General features: G+C 42.1%; 1 protein-coding gene across 5 annotated transcripts in view; it reads left to right on the forward strand.

The window, feature by feature from the left end:
- Nucleotides 1–15,786, forward strand: part of IRAG2 (inositol 1,4,5-triphosphate receptor associated 2) — a 1,168,119-nt gene that overhangs the window by 473,809 nt on the left and 678,524 nt on the right. For all 5 annotated transcript variants that reach the window (XM_078674100.1, XM_078674103.1, XM_078674104.1 and 2 more), the window contains one exon: nucleotides 7,239–7,379. In XM_078674100.1, coding sequence (XP_078530226.1) covers nucleotides 7,239–7,379 — 141 coding nt within the window. The remainder of the gene's footprint in view (nucleotides 1–7,238; nucleotides 7,380–15,786) is intronic.

The following is a 15,786-nucleotide window of genomic DNA, read 5'->3' on the forward strand; positions in this document are numbered from 1 at the left end:
GCATAATATTCAAGTCATTATGCATAGAACACAAAACACATTGGGGTATGGGCCCTAAAATTAACCTCTCACTTATAGCTTTCCACCGCCCCTCGAGAAGTTTGTGTTCAGCTAATTTGTTCCTGACGACAGTACCCAAAATCAAAAGAGCATGTTCTGGAGGCCAAATGTTCTCCTATAACGCTGCAAAAGTATGGAACACGCATCCCATCGATCTCTACTCAATGACCCACCATCTCCTATTTCGGAAATAACTAAAAACCTGGCTTTTCCCGAAGTGACCTTTAACTGTATCTGACTGCCTGCTGTCGTAAGCGCTGGGATGCCTAAGGGTAGCCATGTGCTCTATCAAATGTTAATTAATATTAATAATAATAAACCATCTACAGGGGCCTAGAGACTCAGAGGTCCCTGATTTAGAGAGGGCAGTGTTGCTATAGCGACCTAACTTGTTATAAACCTAAAAAAACACTCTCCTGTAAAGCCGATTCATCCAAACATGTATGTAGTTCTAGTTGACATGCGGAAGCAATCTCTACATTAAATGCCTCTGAGATAATCTTGTCCAATTTTAATCCCCAACCTTGATCCATCAGACTAGCTGGTGCTTTAAAAGAAGAATAAACATATTTTGGCTTCTTCTCTCCCCTAAAGGTGGCAAGGAGGAGATGTTGGTTCCTAGCAATGTTCCACTCCACTGAGAAACTAATCAGAGTGGCATATAAACCTGCTGAAACATAAATGTAATCCATGGAGGAACTTCTCCAGGACCCCTTAAAAGTTGGGACACCGTTTTCAGAGTTCAATACATGTAAATTCAGAAGATTAACCAAATTGTAGCCTTAAGCCAGGTCATTCATCAGACCCACCCTGGACCCTATGTTGTGGATGAACTTGGTCCTCTATCAGTAACCTGGTCAGATAAGGAGTTTAGATGGCAATCCCTGCATGGATGAAAATTAGTCACCCAGAATCACCAAAGCCATATACAACGAGGGGCAGGGAATAAAATCTTTTTAAAATCCTGCCAGAGCCAACACCACATCATAGGACTCTCTGCCATGAATCACATTATATATGTTCACACATATAATCCTTAGTTTGTTTTAAAAGGAAAGAAGAACGCACAAATGATGGGGAGAATTGGTAATAACGTCTTCCATTTTACAATTCAAGTTCAAATTATGAAAATCAGCAATTCTCCTCCTCGCTCTTCCAATAGATGGGACGGCATTTGTGGTAAAGATAGCATAATCAGCCAGGTGCATGAGATGGACCATGTCTCCTGTATGCTGATAACGTCATAAGCATCAAATGACTGACGCCAAACAGTGTAATCAAATTGTCCCTGTACTCCTGCAATATTCCAGTTTATGACCCGAAGCTCCTTATCAGTGGTTAACACTCTGGAAGGGTCAAAACTATAATTCTCCTGCCCAAGTCAATCCTGGTCATTTACCCCACTCAACAATTCAAAGTGTTTGACCCAACCACCCCACTCTTTAGGCCATTATGATCTCATCAAATAGCGTCAAGCCATTTCTAGTGGAGACCCTTGCTGTCAGCCAGTGAGCGATCTTATTTTTTAGTTGCTGAACATGTTCCTGGACACCTGACTTCAAAGGTGGAACATTGGCCAAAGCTAAGACATACAAGCTGGGGGAGAAGTTGTAAAATAACATCCGAGAGAGCATATTCTTGCCGTAGCTCAGATGAGGCTAGTGTAATTCTCATATGGGCCCCTGACTCTGTGCACAAAACTCCTAATCTCCCGCCCCCTGACTCTCATTGAATCTGATAAACCATCTGTGAGGCCAGAGAGATGCCGATATGATTAGAGATCGTGTTACCTGAAATTGTAGGAACATCCACCCCCGGTACAAGCTCAAGTATAGATGGTACCATGGTACCCATAAGAAACCATTTTACTCAATGAGGCAACTTGACTAGGGGTGAGGTATTGGGATGGAATTTTAGCCAAAATGACTTCAGACTGCTCCAGAAAAGACCCTCAGATTTCCACAAAATAGCCACTCATTTTTCCACTTTAACTAATCTTTGAGTTGAAGACTCAAATGTGGAGGAAATTTTCCCTTTCAGGTTGCAAGGCGAATCCAGTGTCGCAGTCCTCAGGGGTAACTTATTGATTCCTTCTCATCCCATTGTTGGCTTTGTAACCCAGTTCTAAAGCATGCCGGATTATTTCAAAGTATAATCGCGGTCTTAAATTTAGGCAGTGAATGAAAAAAGGTCTGTATTTCGTTTGACACTTGCTGATCCCCATTATGAGGGTGAGCCTGGAGGTTGACATCCGGACAGGGAGGAATCTCATCAACCACTGTCAAGTCTGAGTTCCAGCATGTGTGTGTGTCATCTGTTCTACAGATTAATTTTTCTCCAAGAGGTCACCCACTACGTTATTTTAAAAAGATACAATGGAGCTGCAAGTTCTGGGATGCTTTTCAGCCACATAAGTTGCATTCACTTTTCTTTTCCCCATAATTTTTAAGCAGGGATCAGGTGAAACCACAGAATTGACAAATGGTGGATACGGGCAAAAGTAAGAGATGCAAACTCCCCAAGTCGCCACAAATAGCAACAAATCTGGGAAAGAGTCCGGAATAAACCCCAAAGTGGTGGCAGGAAGCTCCAGCAGCAAATGCCCCAAATGCCAGGAAAAAATTGAAGACAGTACCTTAATTGCAGGACCAAACGGGTGGCCCCACCCTGCCTCTTCCTGGCACTGATGGGTGCAGGATGGGTCCGTCCTCGGCCCAAGCTCGGCCAAATCACTTCCTGCGCTGCAGTGCCTCCAAATGCACCTTGCAGTGCTGCAGTAACAATTGACAGGTGCAGGCAGTGATTAACTTTTTTTAATCATTTTTAAGGGAGAGGAGTTGGCTTAACGGCTAGGGCGCTCGACCTCGGACCTGGAGAACTGGGTTCGAGTCTCGGTAACAACGCCAAAACCTCCCGTGATTCTGGGCAAATCACTTAATCTCCCGGTGCCAAAAAATAAAAAAAATAAAAAAATGAATGTGTCGTCATGTAACGTAACTGGTGCTATGTAAAGCGCTCTGATACCCGATTCGGTTCGGGTCTAGTTTGCGCTATATACAACTCTGCAACAAACAAACCCGCCTTTAGAGTCTTTTAGTTTCTGGTACACGTAGTCTCCGTTGGCTGTGCTCCCACAGCTGCGGGACCTCCAAATGCAATTTGTAGTGCTGCAATAGCAATCAGCTGGTTTGGGAAGTGATGAACCTGCCTCCAGAGTCCTTACCTATTGGGACACATAGTCCCTGTTGTCCATGCTCCCACCACTGTGAAACCTACAAATGCGCTTTGCAGTTCTGTGGGAAAAATCAGCAGGTGTGGGCAGTGATCTACCCACCGCCAGAGTCTTTTGGCTACTGGGATATGTAGTTCCCCCTGTCTCCATTGTCCAGGCTCTTTGGCTGGTCTAGGGAGCAAAGTAAGTCCTGTAGCAGGGAGCCATGCTCACGCTTATTGTATCCTTGGTTTCAACACACCTACCCTGGGGCATAACTGGGTTATTGCAGTTCGACAGCGGATCCAGCATTCAACATCACATTGCCCTAATGGTGAATGGACGTGGACTTTGCATATGTCTACTCTGCTTGGGTGCAGGACTCAGCCTTCAGTATTACTGCAACTTTAATCCTAGCTACCAGTGCTCCCATAAAGCTTCCTTGATGTATTGTATTGCACTGTTTATATAGCGCTTACTAATCTTATGTGGGGTGCTGAAGCACTTTCCTACATGGGTAGAATGCTACGCTGTGTAGTGTGTGTGGTTGGAAGGATGTTGTCTTTGTTTTGATCTTATGTGAGAAGTGTTTCCATATTGTGCGTGATGACCACCGAGGTGCGGCTATGTTATGCATAGCATAGCACTGTGTGGTGGATGATGAAGTCTAGGAGACAGATGTGCACTTACATGGTTTTCGGTATGATGGTAGTTTCGAACAGCTGTTCAGTTCCCTTATGGTATTTCTTATGCTGTTGTCTCCTTAGCTTGTTACTGTGCTGTGTTGCCCATCTGGGAATTAGTGTATAGTTGGTATCTTGAGCTGGCCTAGTTGGTGGAAGAGAGAAGTGTAGCGATATGTTGAGACTGGCATTTTTATTATTATCCCATATCTGATTGCCCTGGTGAAATGTGAAATGTAAAGAAGCACCTGAAGTGGTGGAATATATTAAAGTCCTCCCTACTGTCCAGCAATTTGCGACACATCTCTTCAGTTATTCCAGACCATTCATTTTGCTATGTTTGTTTGTACAGTACTGGTTATTGCCAACCTCACAGCTGATTTGTCTTATGTGAATTTAAGTTATAAGTTACAATTTGCTCCTGCCCACTGCATATTATGGTCTTAGTATTATTGTGCCCTCTGACTGTTATGTATGCAGGAACATAACTATATAATGCTTCAGCAAACCATAGTTCAGCCCTTCATAGCTTACCTCGAAAGCAGTTTGATATTTGTGTTGGTTTCAATTCATGGGTTTTCAGTGGATGATTGCACTTCGGTGGTGTATATGCGCCTAGGTGCTTGTTCCAGAGCTTGGCAGCTTAATAGGTATATGGCAGTAGGCTGCTACTTTTGCTATTGCCCAGAGGTCATAATTTCCTTTTGTAGTATTGGGATTTAAATGGTTAATCCTCAGCCATGTTTTTATTGCGCAGGTGGCTAACCAATCCACTTTTTAAATTATGTGGATGTCATCTGCATTGTTGTACCAAGTGCGTTTGTATGTTGATTTAATTTTTGATGTTAGGATAGCTTTCAGATTTCAGTGCGAAACAAACTGGTCTATATCCGTACCGAGATTTCCCAAAGAAACTTTGTTTTACTTATAATAAACTTGTCATAGCTGAGTTTTCTACAAATCTACAGAAAACCAACAGACAAAAACATGCTCCTGTATTTCAATGGCTATATCGTGCTCAAACTAAACGAAACTCACCATTTGGACACTTTTTACTTTTGAGAAGATACTATACTAATAAAGAAAACTACATGAAGAATGCTTGTAGAGCAGCTGAAAGCGCCTTACCCAAAAAACATTTAAATAAAGCCAAGAAGAGAGGATGATTCAGTGCAAGAGAAAGATTACTGCGGTGCTCACAAAGAACATCAGACGACCAACTAGTCTGTTATGCCTTTCAGCCAATATATCTCCCAAAGAAGTTACTTATTTGGAAAAAATGGTGTCTCTTAAAGACACTTGATGACCCACTATAGTTGCACATTTGTTCCTTTAAAAAAACATGGTAAGAGTGCATAGGTGGTGCCTCAATTCTGGAGAAAACATGCAAGCTGCAGAGACTGTGGTGGGTTTGAGTAATGTGGAGGCGAATGCACACACTTTCTAACGGCTATGTACAAGAATTGTTGAGGTATTCTTTTTTCTGTATAAAAGTGTTTATTACTTAGAGATGTATGTCTCCTTTCTGCGCGAACTGCCTGTGAGTTATGTGCTGCATTTGCTTGATAGAAATGTATTAAAGACATTTCACAAACTCGTGTGATACTCAAGCACCACATGCATACACATCTAAACCCTTTAGTGTGATTAATATCTGCGGAAATTATTTTTTTGGTGTACTTAAATGATTTCAATTTGCCTGCTTCATGCACCACATATGCACAATGCATTGTGAGTGGTTGGTGGCTATGGTACAACAGCCTCTTATGAACGTGTCATTTATAATTTACAAGATCAGGCTTCTGTTTTTCTTCAAACAAGGTCCCCATTCTTAGAAGCTACGGTGGATAGTGATTCTGCCTCCATTTCTTCCTCTTCGTCGTCTGTTATCCCTCCTTAATTTTTTTATTTTGCGTTTGTGTACTCTCTTTATGATTTCCTCTGTTCCTTTAGCCTTTCATATGTCTTGGTTACATCTCCTCTTCTCTTTTTTCTTGTTACTCTGGGATTCTTTGTTCTTTTCTTTTCTTTTCCTTTCATTCTTTCTTTTCTTTTATGCTATCTTTGCTTTTTGTTTTATAGCTTATAGAATATTTGCTAATTTGTTTATTTTTGCTTCTTCATATCCACTAAATCCTATGTATGATTCTCTCATTTTCATACTTGTATTATGGTTCATCTATCAATATCTTCTTTTATTATCTATTTACATGTATATGTATTTTTTTCTATTTTCATCTACAAAACTTTTAATAAAAAATTTCAACACACAATGCATTGTGGTACAACTAACTTAGCCACTTGCTACCTTGCAACAGTTGTTCCTGGCAAGCCTGCACAGTGACCCCACTTAAAGTCCACTGTGTTTCCAATGAAAACTCATATACTAAATCATTTGTGCATCACACACCCAGTAAGGCCACACACATTCCACAAAATTTAGCAATGGCAAAGCCACATAAACTTGCAGCACAACAGTAGGTGCCCGCATCCTCTCCTCGTAGATGAATACATTCAGGACTACTGTATCCAGAAGGCTAGGGCAAGGTGCAATAAAACGCACCAAATAAAATAAAAAATACCCCACAGTCTATTGATTACCTTGACTGCAGTGTAGTTACTTAGGCATATATACACCTAATGATGCACGCATAGATTGTTCCGCACTGGATGACCTCTTTCTGTGTACATGACTCTGCTCGAATTCACGAGTGTGAGCCTGGGGGCTGCTAATGTAGTGACTTCTTGCCAGAATGTGTAGCTTGGACAGGAGGATGAAAGTGTAGACGCCAAATCGCACATAAGAAATACCTCACACCAGCGCATCTGAAGTAGCCGGGGATACAGGATCAACTGACCTATTGAGAACTTCAGAACCGCCTCCTTTGTAAGTTCCCTCAAATTCTCATGAACAAGTGTTCATCTGTACAGCGGGTCATACAACACGGATCACAACGCCCCCCCTCACATTAACCATGAATGAGCGCGATGGAAGCATGGCAGCGGAAGCTCAGTCCATACTTGCTCATCCCACACACTCGCATCTGGGAAACTAATTTTTTATAACAAAAAAAGTTAATGGAAATATGCAGTCTATCAGTGCAAATTAAATGCCCACCGAGTTTATCTTTACCATAACTGGATACAGTGCCATTTTTATTGTTGTGAACCAACGACTTTTAAACTTAGTTTCTACTCCTATTATAAGGTACTCCTTTTTTTAAAAAAAATTCTTTTGTAAAGGTTTGGCACTTAATAAACCTGTCTGCTGTCTACTTTTTCAGACTAATGGTGAAACTATGAAATTTGTTTCCAACGCTGTGTCGCCCTTGGACGAAACATTTGACCATGAAGTACTTCTGCTCCTGCAAGGACCAGGGCCTGAAAAAGCAGCAGTAGAGTTTAAAATGATTATACAGAAACTGGTACGGCTTCTTTTTGCCTCTGTTCTCAAAAGCTGTTTCTGTAATTTACCCTCCAGGCTGGAAAAACAGCTGCTGGGCTTATATGTGATACCTTTCATTAAAATGTTGTTGGTGGAATTGTCACAAATACTGTGAAACAAGATACTCTCTTTGTAGTAGGTCTGTGATCCAGAACAACACAAAAAACACTGTTGTTCGTAGCAGTAGAGGTGTCTTTCCACACTGGGTGAAGAAACCAACTTCTAGATCTTGACACCTCTAGAAACTCTAGTTTACCTTTCCCCTCACTGTTGTCTCTTTCCTTCTGCGGCATACTGTCGTCCGATAACAGATTTTCCCAGCTTGCCCACAATCTGTAATTATGCTATATATATATATATATATATATCACCTCGCAACTTGCCTCGTCGCAGGGGGAGCACTCGGGAGCTGGTGCCATCGCAGGGATCAAGGCAGTATCCCGTTTCAATTATATTTATTCACTGAAAAAAACATAGGTTTCAGGCATCTATAGTTAGGAATTGGCATTTAAAAAACCTTTAAAATTCACGCAAAAAACTATAAGTTTTAGAGGTGTTATAGTTAGCTGGACATTTCACTCGTACAAAACCATTGAAATTGCTCCTATATAGTTAGTTGTACTAACTATATTTTGCGCACCCGCAATCCACTGCTGATGATGTCACATATTACATCATTCATGACATGGTCAGTGACATCACTGATGACATCACTGATGACATCACTGATGACATCATCCACGTGACAATCACATACACCTTTTCATACACTAGTACAATCTTTCATCAGTCTTTGTAAAATACAGAGTATCATATTTGAATCCATTGTCACAGCAATACAAGTATCTAAAAACCCACTCAGTGATTCATAGATGTATACACACATCTAATCACTTACCTGTAGATTCACTCATACATGCTGTCAATGAACAATAGAACAATATGAAAAATACGTATACACCTATATCGACATTACACACCAGCACACATCCTATTCACATATGAAGTCATCCTACTCACTTATGCAAACAATGGATCATACTTACATATTTACTTAGCTACACACTTATACCAACACAACTTCATCTATTCATTTAGATAGTAAGTCATACTTAGTGAATTATAAAATCATTATTACAAGTATACAGTTATCCATACAGTCACTCACACAATCATTGAGTCTTATGTATACTTATTTATATACAACAACTGACACATACACTGCCTTTTATTTTTCTAGTTTGTTGGACATGTACCATTGAGAAATATATTTGCTCATCACCACACCCATAAAGATATTCACTCACCCAAACAAGTGTTAGAACATGTAGTTTTAACTTCATATATCTAGTGAATCAACTATTCACACATCTTTGGGCAGTCACACCCCCCCCCTCCACCGAACCACACACACATTCACTCTCCCATACAAATATTCAGTTAACTAATCAATAACTAATATAGACTTTCACATAGCTAGTAACCAACTGGAGAACCAGTTAACACAACAACTGACAAAGTGATACAGATATTCACACAGTTTAGTCACTATCCACTATATTTAGTGAGACACTATAAATTGGTCAAGTAAACAGTCAATTACACTGCTACTAAATCCTCCATCCAAATATTTATTTTTATATATCCACTCATTCTTCAATGCAAATTGCTATATATATAATGCATATTTAAAAAACGAAGCAAACCACATTCACTGGATGATGTCATCAGTGATGTCCTCCGTGATGTCACTTGAGATGTCATCAGTAATGTCACTGACCATGTCATGAATGATGTAATATGTGACATCAGCAGTGGATTGCGGGTGCGTGAAATATAGTTAGTACATCTAACTATATAGGAGCAATTTCAATGGTTTTGTATGAGTGAAATATCCAGCTAACTATAACCCCTCTAAAACTTATAGTTTTTTGAGTGAATTTTAATGGTTTTTTAAATGCTAATTCCTAACTATATATAAGACCTGAAGCCTATGTTTTTTTCAGTATTTTTCAAAGGTTTTTTAAAAAGCTAATTCCTAACTATATAAGGCCTGAAACCTATGTTTTTTTTCCGGTGAATTTCAAAGGTTTTTTAAATGCTAATTCCCAACTATATAAGGCCTGAAACCTATGTTTTTTTTAGTGAATTTTCAAAGGTTTTTTAAATGCGAATTCCTAACTATATAAGGCCTGAAACCTATGGTTTTTTCAGTGAATTTGCAAGGTTTTTTAAATGCTAATTTTATCAGCGGATAACGTTTAAATATGTCAATATCCTTGTGGGACCACCTGAGCAGCCCTAGGGGGTCAGGGTGTTTCTTTTTGCATTCTACACATTTGTTTTTCTGCTTCTTTTGTGCCTTGGTCTACCTAGCACAAGATGAATGCCAACACTTCCTGGTTAGAAGTGTTGACAGCCAATGAGCATGCTGCTTTCCTGTGAAAGGCATGCTGATTGGCTGCCACTGTCTGTCAACACTCCAAACCAGGAAGTGTTGGCAGCCATCTTGTGCCTCGGTAGAACCAAGACACTAGAAAGCAGTGAAACAAAGGTGCAAAACACACAAAGGGGGCAGGGTTTAAGCACGCTGACCCCCTAGGCCTGCTTGTGGAAAATCACGGGGTACGCACACCGTACGCGTACCGTACAGAGTACAGTAAGCTTACTTTAGTCTGTACGGTGTGCGTAATCGTACGCGTACCATACAGAGTACAGTAAGCTTACAGTAAGCTTACTGTACTCTGTACGGTGCGCGTACCCCCGCGATTTTCCGGAAAAAATAATATTTTTGGGGGGCCTGAGGGGGCCTTGTGGGACCCCCTGAGCAGGCTAAGGGGTCAGGGTGCTTCTACCCTGCCCCCTTTTTGAGTTCTACACGTTTGTTTTTCTGCTTTCCTGTGCCTCAGTCTACCAAGGCACAAGAAGGCTGCCAACAATTTCTGTTTTGGAGTGTTGACAGACAGTGGCAGCCAATCAGCATGCAGCTCATACTCGGGAAGGTACAGAGTACAGTAAGCTTACAGTGCACTCACGGTGTGCCACACATAGATATATAAATTGGGAAAATTCAATTTTCTCAACAACTACTGGAGCGATTTTCACCAAATATAAAAAAGGCACTACTGCATACCAGTCCCTACCATTTTGCCAAGTTTGGTGTAATTCCATTCAGCCGTTCGGGCTGTAGCCGTGTCTAAAGGTCCTATGGAAAATTGCATTGGACTCCATTTCACATTCAATTTTCTCAAAAACTACTGGAGGGATTTACACCAAACATACAAAAGGCACTGCTGCATACCAGTCCCTACCATTTTGCCAAATCTGGTGTAATTCCGTTCAGCCGTTCGAGCTGTAGCCATGTCAGAATGTCCCTATGGAAATTAACATGGGGAAAACATGTTTTGGGACCCCCCTTTTTTCTCTGCCCCCGCTTGACGAATCCCCCTGAAACTTTCAGGGAAGGAGCGGAGCGCAGCGAGGCAAATTTAAGGAAAATTACAGGCAGATCCCTCAACCGGCGCCAAAGTTATTCCCAATAGAATGTTCGGAATTTTCTATGGTAACTAGGTCTTAACTATATATACCTACTGGCGACCGCCGGTAGGTAATATATATGTATGTGTATGTATCGCACCGAGAATTCCCCACAATCCCGCATGTATTTAATATGTATATGTATGTATGTGTCTGTATATATGTGTGTGTGTATATACGTATATGTATACGTGTATGTATATGTATGTGTGTGTATGTGTATGAATGTGGATATGTGTATGTATATATATGTGTGTGTATATGTGTGTGTGTATGTATATATGTGTGTGTATGTATATGTATGTATGTGTATGTATGTATGTGTATATGTGTGCGTATGTATGTGTATGTATGTATATATATGTGTGTATGTATATGTGTGTATGTATGTTTGTGTATGTATGTTTGTGTATTTATATATGTATGTATGTGTTTGTGTATGTATATATGTGTATGTGTGTATGTATGTGTGTGTATGTGTATGCATGTGTGTGTGCATGTGTGTGCATGTGTGTGTGCATGTGTATGTGTGTCTGTATGTGTGTGTATGTGTGTATGTATGTGTGTGTGTGTATGTATGTGTGTATGTATATATGTGTATGTGTATATATATGTGTATGTATATATATGTGTAAATGTGTATTTGTGTATATGTATGTATATATGTGTGTAAATATGTGTATTTGTGTGTGTGTATGTATATTTGTGTGTGTGTGTATGTATATGTTTGTGTGTGTATGTATGTGTGTGTATATTTGGAAAATCGTCACACCGCAGACTCAACTGCTCCCATCCAAACTGACGAAGAGTGGACCCAAAAGTTCCTGGTGCAAATAAGTAAATTTTATTTCATGCTTGCCAGCGCTGCCGCCATGACTCGTTTCGCCACCAAGGAGGATGTGTGTGTGTGTGTGTATGTGTATATATATATATATATATATATATATATATATATATGTATATATGTGTGTATGTATGTAGATATTTACATATTTAAACATTACTCACTAACCTATGTATTCATTAAGGTACACTTAATCAGTTAGTTATACGACCAATTTTACACAAACAAAATCATCTATTTTGACACTTATATACCCATTTATTCTTCCATTGACCATGAGATATACATATATAAAACATAGTTAATTTCCAGAAAAAACGCACATTCACTGGATGATGTCATGAGTGATGTCACTGACCATGTCATGAGTGATGTAATATGTGACGTCATCAGCAGTGCATTGTGAGTTATAGTTAGTTGAACTAACTAGAACGGCCGAATTTCTCTGGTTTTGTATGAGTAAAATGTCCAACTAACTATAACATCCCTGAAACCAGTGAATTTCTAAGGTTTTGTAAATGCTCATTTCTAACTATAACATCCCTGAGACCTATGGTTTTTTCAGTGAATTTCTAAGGTTTTTTAAATGCTAATTTCTAACTAGAACGTCCCTGAAGCCTGTGTTTTTTTCAGTGAATTTCTAAGGTTTTTTAAATGCTAATTTCTAACTAGCGGTACAAAAGGGGGTGGTGATGGACCCCCTTTTGTACCAATTTCTAACTAGAACGTCCCTGAAGCCTGTGTTTTTTTTGTGAATTTCAAAGGTTTTTTAAATGCTAATTTCAAACTACAAAGGTAGGACATGTGCAGAAAGAGGAAGAAAGGTGCAGAAAGAAGCAGGAGAAATGCAGAAAGAACCAACAGAGGAGCAGAAAGAGGCCTTGTTGCAAAGTCATCCTGTGCACCCAACTTTTTGCTGATGGGTACTGGCGATAACTGACTGACTAACCAGGTCCGGAGCCAGTGCTATGCTGAAAGACACTTCAAATTCAGTGAAAACAACTACATACACTAGGGTACACTATGGTTTGGGGTTCCCCTGTAATTGGCATGACCTCCCCTGTATGGCCCTAGTACATAATAGGGCAAGAGGATTAAAACTACCAGAAGGAGGCAAGAGAATTGCTGAAAGAAGCAACAGAAGTGTAGAAAGAAGCAAGAAAAGTGCTGAAAGAGGCAAGTGAGATGTAAAAACAGGCACGAAAGGTACAGAAAGAGGTAAGACGAGTGCTGAAAGACAACAGGAGTGCACAAAGAAGCAAATGAGGTGCAGAAAGAAGCAACAGACGTGCAGAAAGAGGGAAGAGATGCAGAAAAAGGCAAGAAAAGTGCAGAAAGAGGCAGAAGAGATACATAGAGACAACGAGCGTGCAGAAAGAAGCAAGAGGTACAGAAAGAAGCATGGAAAGTGTAGAATGAAGCAACAGGGGTGCATAAAGAGGCAGGAGAAGGGTAGAAAAGAGCAAGTGGGTCACTGAATGAGTACTTGGGTACTGACTGAATGATCATAGTACTGCAAGGAGAGTGCCTGGGTGAATTTATAAGTGTTTGGGTTTTGGCGCAGTGTTAGGATTACTACATGGTGCTGGATGGCTGACTTGAGAAGTGGCTGGGGAGTGACAGGGTGATTGCTGGAGTGTATAGGTACTGCCTGGGTAACTGAAGGTGTAAAATACAAGTGTGTAGGTGGTTAGAGGACTGCATGTGTAGTGGATAGGGGTTTGTAGCAGTGCATGTGTTAAGGTCTGAGTCACTGCGTGAGTACTTGGGTAGTGACTGAATAATTAGAGTACTGCAAGGAGAGTGCCTGGGTGAATTTATAAGTGGTTATGTTTTGGCACAGTGAATAGATTAGTATGGTGCTGAATGGGTCACTGTAGGAGTGCAAGGGGAGTGACAGGGTGTTTGCTGGTGTGTATGGATACTGACTGGGGAATGGAAGGTGTGAAAGACAAGTGTGTGGGTGGTTAGAGGACTGCATGCGTAGTGGACAGGAATTTGAAGCAGTCTATGTGCTAAGACCTGGGTCATTGAATGAGTACTTGGGTACTGACTGAATGATTAGAGTACTGCAAGGAGAGTACCTGGGTGAATTTATAGGTGTTTGGGTTTTGGCGCACTGTATGGATTAGTACATGGTGCTGGGTGGCTGACTGGAGGAATGCATGGGGAGTGACAGGCTATTTGCTGGAGTGTATGGGTACTACCTGAGTAATTGAAGATGTGAAAGACAAGTGTGTAGGTGGTTAGAGGACTGCATGCATATTGGACAAGAATTTGTAGCAGTGCTTGTGTTAAGGCCTGGCTCATTGCATGAGTACCTGGGTACTGACTGAATGATTAGGAAACTGCAAGGAGAGTGCCTGGGTGAATTTATAAGTGGCTGGCTTTTCTTTTGGCGCAGTGAATGGATTGGTGCATGGTGCTGAATGGGTTACTAGAGGAGTGCAAGGGGAGTGACAGGGTGTTTGCTGGAGTATATGGATACTGACTGGGGAATTGAAGGTGTGAAATGTAAGTGTTTGTTGAAGAGGTGTACTTTTGTTGTTGTACACCGTTCACAGCATTTCAAATAAGCAAATGGTGATCCTTCAGAGGCAAGCCTACAGTGTATACATTAACTTAAGGGGCTTACTACACCAGCTAATTCGTACTCTGAAGTATGCGCCTGCCTTCCTCAATTATAGTGCAAGGAATTTGTTTAAATATCACCAGCCCCCAACCCTGCTCGCTCAAACCCACCGTGCATGACAGTCAGCATCCCCCTTTGAAGGAAAGCATCGGGTTAGTTACCGTAGAGGACAAATCTTCCCAAGTTCCCATAAGATGTGTGGCGCACCCGTCAAGTTCTGATGGCGCAGCGGGGAACCTTATTCCACTTGTGTTCTATTGTATAACCTTCAAGGAATCAGGCTATTCCGAATGGCGCCAAACCCTTCGTTCTGGGTGGTGCCCCCTGTAGTGCCTGGTGGAGCTGCCCCCACCCAGCCCAGCTTTGCCGAACCGCCCAACTGGTCATGCCCCGCCCGCCCTGATATCCTTATCTGAGACATTTCTTCTCCTGGACGGCCCCTTTTCGCCTCCTCCCGAGCCATGCGACCCTCCCCACATCCCTTACTCATCCAAATTTGAGCCCCAACCCTGCTCACTGAAACTTCCGCTTCTCTCCCAACTCTTCACAACAAGCCCCCGCTATCGGATCTATCCCGGCAAAACCTCCATGTTCACTGACTGGTGACCAAACCGTAACCCATCCTCCATGCGCACTGCAGCAAGGTCTGTCTAGTGGCCCTGGGCCCAGGCTCGGGTGCTACTGCACCCATCCGCACTGTGGAACCGCACACCCGCTACCCCAGGTCCCCCCAGCCACGCTCCATCCATGCCACCTCCGAGGGTGACAGTATGCTCGGCACCACCTGCACCCATCACCCTCCGCCCTCCCCGCCTCCTCCATTGCAATACCCCCTTCACCACTTCCAGACAGCGCCCGACCCCACCATGTCTCCCGAGCTGTAACTAACCCAACTGGCCTCAGAAGGATGAAAGGCTTTCGCATGACGACTACCCAACTTGTGCATGCGTCCCTTCCTGGAAGCCCGCCCAGTTGCTCCGCCGCTTTCCAACCGCTTCAAGCACCCCCCCATTGCTACAACCATCTCCTAAGGCTATGGCCTCGCCCCCTCTACTTTCTTGTTATGCCCCACCCAGTGCTCCCAAGCCCCATCTACCCATCCACAACCCTCAACTGAGCCTCCAACAACCCGAAGTCTGCCCCCCTTCACGAGCGCCCTTCCCTGCACCTACCCCTTCCCTTGCGCACCCCGTTACCCACCCATCCAAAACTCCGCACCCCACCTCACTGTGGTCCTCCTCTGCCACTATGTGCATTGCACTAAGCACCATGGCAACCCTGCCCCTTCCTGTCGCGCTGCCACTGTCCAGCAAGACGCTGCCTGATCCAGTGACTATTTACGGACGCATCTGTGCCAATCAAATTCGAGGCCCA

This window comes from Lissotriton helveticus, chromosome 1_1 (genome assembly GCF_964261635.1).
Source record: "Lissotriton helveticus chromosome 1_1, aLisHel1.1, whole genome shotgun sequence".
Lineage (NCBI taxonomy): Eukaryota > Metazoa > Chordata > Amphibia > Caudata > Salamandridae > Lissotriton > Lissotriton helveticus.